General features: G+C 50.6%; 1 protein-coding gene across 1 annotated transcript in view; it reads right to left on the bottom strand.

Annotated features, from left to right (window-relative positions):
• Positions 1 to 1,294: 1,294 nt before the first annotated feature.
• The window catches only part of ARHGAP35 (Rho GTPase activating protein 35), a 134,086-nt gene continuing 123,930 nt past the window's right edge, over positions 1,295 to 11,450 (bottom strand). Inside the window, exons 5-7 of the mRNA XM_023518940.1 lie at positions 10,947 to 11,078; positions 3,754 to 3,859; positions 1,295 to 2,771 (exon numbers count right to left, since the gene is read on the bottom strand). Of these exons, the coding sequence (XP_023374708.1) occupies positions 2,414 to 2,771; positions 3,754 to 3,859; positions 10,947 to 11,078 (596 nt within the window). The 3' untranslated portion in view covers positions 1,295 to 2,413. The remainder of the gene's footprint in view (positions 2,772 to 3,753; positions 3,860 to 10,946; positions 11,079 to 11,450) is intronic.

Below are 11,450 nucleotides of genomic sequence, written 5' to 3'. Positions count from 1 at the left end.
ACCTGCCTAACTCTGGTCGGCCTGGGACAGACAAGCTGGTGTGTGTGGCAGCCCTGGTTCCACCTATACTGGCTGACAGGGGTGCTGTTGTGCTGGGGGCTCCTCCAGGCCTGGTTTCAGGTACTTCTGCAGGGTTAAGATGCAAAGCACAGGTGTCCTCTGAGCTGCCCCCACCCACCTGGAGAAATTGCTGATATCATACACACATCCTTGCAGTCAGGGACAGGCCAGTCAGTATGGGGGCAGGGCCTGGAGTGCCAGCACACAGAATGTGGCAGTATCAGACCCGGCAGTGAGAGGGGAATGGGCTACTTTTCCCTTTGTTCACACAGGGATGGCCCCAGGGCACCCCTCATTCCTTTTAGAGCTGACTGGGTAAGGGTAACCTAGAGAAAGGCAGAAAGATTAATGAAATGGAAGATTTCTTCATCTGCTTGGGGCCCAGGGCTGGGGTAGTTTGAGAAGCAGAGAAAGTGTCTACCAATCTCAGTCACTAATAAACAGATATTACCTTCCAGCCAACCCTGGGCCTGCAGCACCAGGTACAGCTCCCTAGAAGAGAAAACTTGTTCACCATTCTATATGTCAAAAAACATTTGCACCTTGCGTTAAGTTCTCTGTGTTCTTACAGAGGTGGTAACCCAGGCGAGGGTAGTTTAGTGTTTCTATACCCCTTTATTTCCATCAAGAACTAGAGAAGGGAAGACAGAGGGTCTCCAGAGAAACAGGTACGAAGGGCCCATGCCCCCTTCCAACTACCAGAGGGAGACATCTGTGCAGGAGCAACTGGAGCCTGTCCGGAGGCATCTCCTGCTCCTGCCAGGGCCTCAGAACATACCACAGATGCTGTTTCTTAAAGTGCAATGAGCCCCGAAGACTGTGTGGCGTGGGGCCCTCTTGCTCCCTGTCCACTGGCTTGTGCCCAGGGTGCCTTAGTGTCAGGGTTCTTGGCTGTAGAGGTCACTGACCAGCCAAGAGGGTGAAAATGTTGAGAGTGGGGACAGTGTGTCCCAGCCTAGCAAGGCAGCAAAGATAGGGTGTCAGGAGAGCTCTCCTAGGGTGAATGGAAAGACTGGCCCAGGGTGGTAGACAGGCAGAACCTGGAAGGACATCCCTACAAGGGCCCGTCAGCCATCATTCCTTCAAAGTGCCCCCACACATGGCCTGCATCCTGTAAGTGCCCCTGCTGTTGAACTTCCACAGCTGGGACACAAGGATTCCATTTCAACACTAAACACACAAACTCACACCCCGAGTGCACCTGGCACCCCCTACCTGTCCCCACCCTCCCCCCACTCAGGGGTGCGCGCGCGCACACACACACACACACACACACACAGTAGTGTTTCCACAGCAGTGCGCTGTGTCCCAGGGTGTCCCAGGAGCTGGCTGGTCTGCCTGTTTCCTCAGCTCTCCCCATGAAGGGCTCCAACGGTCTTCTTGGACAAAGGGGATCTGGTGACAAGATCTAAGTAGGACCTCACAAGGCTCCAGGCCACAGCCCCAGGCATCCTGGTTTTGCTGTCACACAGACAAGGGTCATCTCCACCTATCTGCCTCCCAGCAGAGGTAGGAGAATGAAATCTTGAGGTTTGTAGTTTTCATTCTGTGGTTCCTTCCTTTTTGTTTTAATTATCGGAGGGTTTTTCCCATTTTTCTTCCAGTGTTCCTTTGTTTTAAAGAGAATGTTATCTGGAAGCCAGTGAGGTTTTGGGGGACAGACGAGAGATTGGGGATGGGGAGGAAAGTCACATTAGGTCCAGGCATGAAGCCATCTTCCTGTTCTGATCTGCTGGGCAGATGTTCTAAGCATGTATCTTGGGGTGGTAGAGCGTGGCCACCGTTTGTAAGGAGGCTGCCAGCCAGGTGTACTTGCGACTATGGGGGTGTGTGTGCAGGAGACAGGCGAAATAAATGGAACTGTTCTCTTCAGGGGCTGCTGGCCCTGCCCTGGAAGCAGGCCTGAATCTCAGAATATCCTCCTCCCCCGGCAGAGGCCAGGGCACTGTCCCAGTAATGGGCTCTATATAAGCTGGGGGGTGAGGCGCATGTGATGCCCTGAGGCTGGTGTGCACAGACAGGTGGGCAGGTGGTCTGGGGAGCAGGGAGCGCCTGGAGGGGCACTAGAGCTGCTGCCTCACTAGTTCAGTCCTCAAAGGGGGTCTAAGTCAAAAGGCAGGCCCCATGGCTGCTGCCTACAGTCAGCCCCAGGTGTGCAGCACTGGGCCAGGGTGCCTGATAGCCCAGACTATGGCAGACCATTGGCTGGAGCTACCACTGAGGTCTTGAGAAGGTAATGGGGAGAGGGACACTTGCCCCTGCTCCTGCCCCAGTGGACTTGGTTATGTTCAAGGCCAAACGCTATCCCATCAGAGAGAAGACTGGTTCTCCTGTTGCCCAAGGCCTTAGTGGCTCACAGAGTGTGTTCGGCTTGAAGCTGGGAGGGGAGCAGTGGCTGCATAGGGGACTGGGGGGTGGGTGGAGGTGACTGGGGGGGTGATGGCTGATTTGTGACAGGTGTGGAGGTGAGGAAGGGGACAGTAGAAGCCATGGCTGAAGGGGAGCTGGGCATGGTGCCGGGAGGCTCACTGATGGGTCGGTTGTAGAAGAAGAAGGGGCACTGCTGGATGAAGAGCTCAATGATTGTCTGATAGGTCCGCGTGGCCGTGAGGGCATCCATGGTGCTGAAATCAGGTCTCATCAAAGTGGGCCAGAAGCAGATGGAGAGATTCTCGCTGGTCATGAGATTCACCTTGTTGTTGTGGCTGACTCTGTAGGTGACACCAAACTCATGGTCAGAGCAGTGTGGGACCCCGGCCCGTAGTGCTCACAGCCTTTGTCACCCAGGCTTTCACCCTGCCTGCCTGCTTGCCCTCTGCTTGAGAACCTGGGCACCACTGTGAGAGAAGAAGGGCCACATATAGCTCTCTGGGCCCTGCCCTGAACTGGCAGTTGGGGCTAAGCCCTCTGTGCCTTCTCCTCTCTATCCAGGTGACTATGTGTGGCACATACCCCAGGGAGCTGCCTGGAGGGTGGAGGGAATGCCTCAGGGACTCAATCACTCAACAGCAGCAAGGGAGACAATGCTCTGCCTGTGCAAAGAGGGCAAGTCTGTGTGTATCTCAAGCCAAACCTACATAAAATACCACTTTGTCAACGAATGTGCTCTGGGCATAACTAAATTTGAGCATTGGTTAAAAGGGGTTCCTGGCTGCAAGGGCCAGCACTTGCTGGACTGAGGCTGGTCCTTCCCAGGGTACCCCTCTCTCGGCAGAGTGTCCTGTTACATACCAGCTAGAGATATGAATGCCGGAGAGAGGACTTTGGGAGGCTCTTAGGTTTTATGATTTAGGAGCAGATTTCTGGGGGCATCAGTACCAACCAGAGGCTCTGCTCTCTCTGCTAGCTTATGGTGGGGAGTCATAGGCACTACAAAATGTTCTATGGCCCTGCAACCCCAGCTGAAGCTGAGTGGGCTGTCTGGTATTGGGCACACTTGGAGCCATAGGGCTCTCTCAGAAGAACCACGCTGGAAGCCTGAGGATGAATGGAGATGCTCCTTGTAGAATGAGCCAGACGTGCATCCTGAGGTGGCCAATCAGCACCCTAGACAGACCTCTGACCCACTGCAGGCTGGGCCTGTCCCTGCTGCTAGCCTGAGGATGGAGCCTTGCTCTGCCTTGTTCTGCTGTTGACCAACGCTGGTGGTCAATTTTTAGAAAGAAAAACCAATAAGAAAGCCCTGCAACCTACTTGTTAAGGTGAGAGATGACATATTTGAAGACTTCATGGTTTTCCTTTGGAAATTTCTTTAATACCTCCTTAAGGGCATGTAGCTTCTGCTCCCGGTCGTTGATTTCTAAGGAGAGAGAAAACCAAAGTTGGGGCAGGTGAGTGTTTTGTAGCTCTAAGCAGACACTGGGCAGCTGGTGAAGCAGTACAATGAGGTGGGCCTTCTCTGAGGGCATCCTAGGGCTGTCAGATGAGGTCGATCCCACTCTTTCTGCCAGTGCTGGTGCTCTAGGCTGGCACACCTGGCAGTGGCATGGGCCCATGGGCCAGACCCACTTCTGTGTTTAAGGCCCCCACTGAAGGGCAGCCCTATGTGCCTGGGGCTTCCTAGCCCTTACCACCCAAGATGGAATAATCCAAAGAAGACTGTACCATAAAGATCGCCATTCTTTGCTCATCTGGTTGCTCCTGGAGACAGGCATTCCTACTCAGAAAGCCTGCTTGCTTCCTGATCAGACGGCCAGATGCTGCCACCCACCCACACCAACAGGTCTTTGAGGGAAGAAGGCTTGTCATGAGACCAGGGCTCTGTCCTTTTCCTAGAGACACAGGGACCCTCCATACACCTCCCTGCAAGAAGGACCTGAGGGGAACAGTAGGGGAATTCTTAGGCCCTTCATCGAAGGCACTGTGGACCTCCTTCCTCGGTTGCCCAGACTTTGCCCTTCGTGGAATCCTAATGTCCTGGGAGAGGGAAGACACCTGCCCTGAATGAAGCATGCAACCCAGGCCAGGCCCCGTTCAGTTAGTGTCTACAAGCCTAAGAGGCAGGCACTGTTATCACCCCATTTGGAGGAGGAGGAACCTGACGCTTGAGCAATCTCAGTGCTGAGAATCCAATATGCCCTGCTGTCTGCAGGGCTTGTGGCACCAAGTCTTACCTTCTCTTCCCTAAGTGGGTCTGGCCTGCCTTGGCTGGGAGATGCAGCCCAGGCTGGTGAGGCAGAATGTCCTAGAGCCCACCTGGAGTCACAGCTGGCCAAGACAGATTTCTCTGTGCACAGGATGATATCCCCATTTTGGACTCCAGGTCTCACCAATGAGAGACGGCAGTAGTCTCACAACTGGTGATTATGGGTGCGGGTGGATGGGGGTCCCCAGGATGGCTGTTAACTGGTTTGCGGACATGGGCTCTTTTGAGATAGACCCTCAGGATCCTCTCTCCTACCTATATGCATGTGTTTGATCCTGTTTGTGACTTCTGGGGGCCCATGGATCCCCCAATTACATATTCTTTAGGAAGCCCATGATCTCCTGGTTAAGAACCTCTACAGCAGGTGATGTGCCTAGAAGTTCACAGCTGAAGGAGTCACATGATGAGCTTGACGTGAGCTAGACTTGGAAGGACAGACAGATATCAGTGATGGGGAGGGCAGCGAAGAAGGTCTTGGGGTGGTTCAGAGCCCAAACTCTAACTCAGATGGTCTTGAGTACAAATCCTGCCTCCAATACCAACCAGCTGTGTGACCTTAGGCAAATGACACTATGTCAGTCTTTTTGTCTGTATAAGGAGCTGATGACAGTGCCCCCTTCACTAAGTGATACCACTCAGTTAAATAAAGAACTCATGGCAAGACATGAAATCAGCACCGGGGGCCAGTATGACTTAGAGGCGTCAGTGGAAAGGGAGGATGCAGAGAGGGCATGATGAACATAGCTCAGTGAGCCCTCCTTCACCAAGCCAGGTGAATTTTTAGACTTGAGAGTATGACTTGATAAAAGCAGCATTTTACCAACATTTTGGGCTTAAGAGCTCTTCCTGCCTCAGCCTCCAGTGTAGCTGGGACTATAGGTACCTACAACCATGCTAGGCTATTTTTTTTTTTTTTAAACAGAGTCTCACTCACTATATCACCCTCGGTAGAGTGTTGTAGCATCACAGATCACAGCAACCTCAACTCTTGGGCTTAAGCAATTCTCTTGCCTCAGCCTCCCACGTAGCAGGGACTATAGGCGCCTGCCACAACACTTGTCTATTTTTTTGGTTGCAGCTGTCATTGTTGTTTGGCAGGCCTGGGCTGGATTTGAACCCACCAATTCAGTTGTATATGGCTGGCACCTTAGCTGCTTGAGCCAGAGGCACTGAGCCAGCTGTGTTTGTTTTAATTAGGTACTCGAGTGGCAGCACATTTACAGAAGAGCTCAGTCTCACCCCATCCTCCTAGATGGAGACAGGAAATGGGGTTGACAAAGCCAAAATCTGAGACTGGGCAGACTGGCTAATGCCTGTAATCCCAGCCAAAGCAGGTAGATTCCTTGAGCTCAGGAGTTCGAGACCAGCCTAACCAAGAGAGAGACCCTGTCTCTAAAAATAGCCAGGCATTGTGGTGGGCGCCTGAGGTCCCAGCTACTTGGAAGCTGAGGCAATAGGATCACTTGAGCCCAAGAGTTTGAGGTTGCTGTGAGCTATGACGCCATGGCAATCTATCCAGGGCCACAAAGTGAGACTATCTTAAAAAAGAAAAAACAAAGGAAAAAAAGAAAAGGATTCTAGGTGATCCTTCCCTTTTATTCCTTTAGAGACAGGGTCTCCCTATGTTCTTCTCCACGCTGTTCTTGCACTCCTGGCCTTGAACAATGTCTGCCTCAGCCTCCCAAGTAGCTGGGACTACTGGCATGAGCCACTATGCCCAGTCTCTTCTTACTTTCTCCCCCTTTCCCTCACTGCTTGGTCTAAGTGCTTCTGAGTATTGAGGAAGTTGGTAGGAGAAGGAGGTAGGACATCCAGGAATCCTAGCAGAACCTGGCCATGTGTCTGTAACACTAACAACAACCTTAATGTTGTCAATGTCCTTTTGACTTGACCCCATTCACCACCTTCTTCAAGAAAAGCTCACCTCAACCAGTGCCTCTTTGCTGAGGGACCTACTTTAGGCTCAAACTGGCAGACTTTTCACAATGTAAAAACACCAGTGAGTCTTTATATTCAGACAGTGCCAGGATGCTGGCAGGCTAACTTCATAGTTGCTCTCTATGCATTGCTCACCAAAAGCCCCAGTGGAAGGTGGGGCTGGGCATTACCCATACGGTAGCTGAGAAACCCACTTAAAGAGTTGAAGTTGGCTCAGCACCTGTAGCACAGTGGTTACAACACTAGCCACATACATTTAGGCTGGCAAGTTCGAACCTGAACCCGGCCCAGGCCTGCTAAACAGCAATGACAACTGCAACAACAACAACAAAATAGCCAGGTGTGGTGGCAGGTACCTGTAGTCCCAGCTATTTGGGAGGCTGAGCTGTGACATCATGGCACTCTACCAAGGGCAACACAGTGAGACTGTTTAAAAAAAAAAAAAAGAGGCCAAGTCAAGGTCACAAAGCTGCTGACAGAGGCGATGGAAGGGGACTCAGGCCTGTCTCCCTGCTGCTGCAGAATCCTCTCTGACTGCAGTAATCTGTAGAGATTACCTGAAAGAAAAAGGGTGGGGGCACTAACAGGGTACAGGCTTCACTAGCCAGGTCATGTACTTCTGAACTTGAGGGCCACAAGAAAGGTTCAGGGGAGGGATTTTTTGGCCAGCAGAACTACAACGAAGTCTGGATACAACTAGGCAATTTAGAACAATACCCAAAAAACTCAGGCGGAAGGGGAGGGCCACTAGGCTCTTTGAGACTAGCTTGTCACACCTCATAAAGCAGATAGACCAGGGAAAATACTGCTCCAAGTTCACACAAATTGGTGGCTGGGATCACGATCCCCAACAATGTTCTCTTCCTGGCTGTGTCACTCTGCTTGCCATCAGTGGCATCCCAGCTACCAACCAAGCTCTAGGCCTGGATCTGCTACTGCCAACTCAATGCCTGGAGAAAAATCCCTGCAGGGCTCTGCCCATCCAGTGCACCTATATTTCCAGAAGAGAGGAAAAAAAGCCTGGCTCCAGGTCACACCATTCAGAGACATATGAGGCACACCCACTGTGCAACGCCCTCCTCCCCCAGCTGGCAAACAACCCCAAAGATAAGATCTCACCCTGTTAGGCCCAAAATGAAAAATCCAGGTTGTCTTTCTCCTGGAGGCATGACCTTATAATAATCTGTTCAATGTCTCCTGTCCCACCACACTGAGGCAGGGACTATCTATTTGTCTGTCCACTGCCATCTGTCCCTGTCCACTTAGGACCTGGTACATACTTGTATGTGAGGAACACACCCAAGGCCTCAAGCAGCTACCTGGCCAGACAAGAGGGAGGTAGATCTCAGACCCAGCAACGTCAAGCGACATTTTGTTAGCCAGAGCCTAAAGAACAGCAATGAGTTGTTAATCAGCTCTGGCTGTTAAGTCGTCTCATCTGTTAGGTGGGAAGAGTAAGACAATAAGCTGGGATCCTGAAACACATTGGGTCATACACCCTTGTGACAGTCTGATGAAAACTACTAAAAACTTTTCCTTAGACTAAAGAGATTGAACCTTATGAGCAACTGTAGGGGATCAGTGAGGACCCTGGAGCAGGGGTCCTCAACCTTTTTAAACAGGGGGCCAGCTCACTATCCCTCAGATCATTGGAGGGCCGGACTGTGGGCCCTGGGACGAGTCGGCTGCTAAGCAGGACAGGTAGTGGCAGCAAAAACACCCAGTGGGCTGCATGTGGCCCGCGGGCCATAGTTTGAGGACACCTGTCTTGGAGCCATAGATACATAAGGAACAATGGTGTTATGAGAGGAAAAGGAGAGATACTGGGGAAGAACAATTCTTAAAGGCTAGGGTGAAGATAAAATGGGCAATATGAATGAAGCCACCTTCTCTGCCTCCTGAAGTCAGCTCATGTACCAACTCTCTCATGAAGCCCTCTTTCTCCCCGCCCCCCCACTGGGTATGTACGTCAAGCTCAGCTTGCTTCATTCTGCCCACAGTAACTTCACTGTAACCTGTGGCAGGGGCAGGACCTGAAGTCCCAGCTTGCTACTCCCTAGTGGCATGACCCGGAGCAGTACCACCTAATGAGAGCCTCTGTTTCCTCTTCTATAAAATGGAGATAAAATACTATTACCTCAAAGATTACTATGAAAATAACAGATCAGCTGTGTAAATCAAATGCCTTGGAGAGAGCCAGGCCAGCTATGCTGCAAACACATTATCAACGCAAGCTATGGCTACTGAGCCTCCTACACATGATCCTGAATGTCATAAGGAAAGAATTGATGAATTCTCACAAAAATCTCTATTTTGGCATACTTTCAGCAGTGTGCAATATTATGAAATTCTGGAGCTAACAAAAGTTTTGATAGTGACCTTGATGTTTGTTGTGATGGGATCTGAAACCAGTTCCAAGGCCTCAAACACACAGACACAACTGCTCTTAGGCATTAAGTGGAAAGAGCTGGTCAAGTTGATGATGCCATGGAAACCCAGCCAGCCTGAGAACAACCACTTTGGGGCATGACAATCTTTGTTCCATAATGTCCTTTAATACCAACTTTTGCACTGCTGGTTATCTGTTTCTCAATTAAACCCAACCCCACAACATACACAGCTCCGCCCGTCAATCAACTGCTCTTGTGAGAGGTGCCCTGTCAGTGAGATACATTCCTCTTCTAGCCCCTTCTGCCTGGTTCAAGACAATGGAGCCCCAGCTGACTAGTGTGGGGCACAGGAAACACACAAGGGGAAGAGGAAGCAGAAAACCTCCATCCTTTTCCAGGATGGAACCACTTCCTCGGCAGTGGAAGCCACTGATTCCCTATCAGTAGCACCTCCCTCTGCTGGCCCCCCCAAACAAAAAGATGCTATGCCAGCAGTTCTTGCAGAAACAATGAGATTCTGTTGGGTGCCAGGATTTCACACGCCTCTAGATGGCGCCAAGTCAAGACAAATGTGGACTAGAATCCCCAGCTTTTAGCAAGTTGGGTACCAGTCCACACTTTCCTCTCTTTCTAGCTTCCGCTCTGAGATAAACTTAGGGTAGAAGAAGCTAACTCCAGTTAAAGAGTTCCCTTGCAATTTTGTATCTGAGGCAGCCTGGAGCCTGCCATTGCCCTCATACCCAATTCACCTAGGGAAACCCCGACTCTTATCTTCAGAAGGCAAGGCAAGCCTATGATAGTCTCAGAAGTACTAGGCTCTCCTGGCCCCTCTTTGTTGGGTTCTGATAGTCACTCTAAACAATTCCAGCCAGCTAAGACCATGTGGACAGAATAAAGGGAAGGTGGGACCCAGGTCATGGAAACAAACATTAGATGATCCAGGAGACACTGCAGCCCCAGCTGTTATCTCTCTAAAATTTCTGCTCATACTACCGGCCTTGTGAGTAAACTGCTTGTTTAAAACTCCCTCTTTTGCATCCGGGCAGTGACCAAATGAGATGTTATGTCCTGTGGCCAGAGTAACACATCTCTTCCCTACCCATTGACTGCTGGGTCATCAGACAGGTGGCATCTCTGGGCAGTGGGCAAAGACATTCCCTCCTGCAGCTGCAGTTATGGTTGCTTCTGGGTCTCTGCCCACCAGGTGTATGAAGTAGGAAGTCTGTGAGGCCTAAAAGGTAGCAAGTGCTACATGATGGGAAACGCTGAGAGATCAGGTACCCTCTGGCACTACACAAAGTCCAGGGAAAGAGAAGGCTCACCCATATGATGGACAAACACTTCCACGAAGTGACAGGAACAGCTGACAGGGTGAGGAGGAATGGCACAAGAGGTCACCATTAAAACCAGAGGTGCTAATTTGCTGCAGCATCAAGTGATCACCTGGCTAGGGCCACTGAATTTGTTCCTTTCCTTCTAGAGGCTGGTTTTTTTTATGAGGTTGTATGGCCCTAGACCACATATTATCTTCAAAGTTAACAGTAGGAAATTAAGGAACAGGGGAGGTTAAGTTGTCCACAAGCAAAGGATCAGGGAGACTTAATTCAAGTCTGACACCAAAATCATGCTTTTAATGAATGAGAGTTTTGGGGGAAACCTACAACTCTTTTTGGAATATCTCCCAGATAAGCACCTATAGTCTATTAAAGCTGGGGCCCAATTTGCATGTCCCTGTGGTGTCATCTGGTTTCTTTTCCCTCTGTCCTCCAAACCTCAGTTCAAAGAAGTAGAATATCCATTCTAAGAGCAAGACCCATTCTTGGGTGCCCTGCTTATCTCCCTCCATCGGCCTGATGCAGACTTATTCTGGTGTGCTGCCAGGGCCCCATGCCACACCAGGCTCCAATACTCACTGTGTGCCTCCACCAAGTCATTCTGCATGTTGTACGGGACCAGAGGGTCTGGCAGTTCTGAGAAAAAACTCTTCATGGCACCGGCCACAGTGTTCACTGTAAAGTCTTTCTCTGCCAAGTCCAGGTTGTGGTCTGAAAGGAAGTTGGGAGATTGGAGGCCAACCCAATCTAAGCATAATAGAAGCCAATACTTGTAGGGTAGTAGAAACGAAGCTTGGGGAGTAGAAGTTAGAGTATTCTCAAAGACCCAGGGATGGCCTAGAATCTGGGCAGGAATTCAGGAATAACAGGAATTGGACAGGGTGCTGCCAAAATGAGTTACAAGATTCATTCAGACAGGCTGACACCCAATGTCTCCTTCCAAGGTTGCAGAATTGCCCCTCTCTACCACTTCCTTCACACTGATTTTGTTTCATCCACTTCCCCTCATTTGGCTCTGACATACTGCTAGTTCTTTCTTACTCCCCTCCTTGTAAGAGGAGGCTTTCTTTGTTTTTTTTTTTT

This window comes from Otolemur garnettii, unplaced genomic scaffold (genome assembly GCF_000181295.1).
Source record: "Otolemur garnettii isolate 467f Iridium unplaced genomic scaffold, OtoGar3 scaffold00152, whole genome shotgun sequence".
In the NCBI taxonomy this organism is placed as follows: Eukaryota; Metazoa; Chordata; class Mammalia; order Primates; family Galagidae; genus Otolemur; species Otolemur garnettii.
Note: the sequence above shows the minus strand (reverse complement) of the source record. Positions and strands in the feature narration are given on the sequence as shown.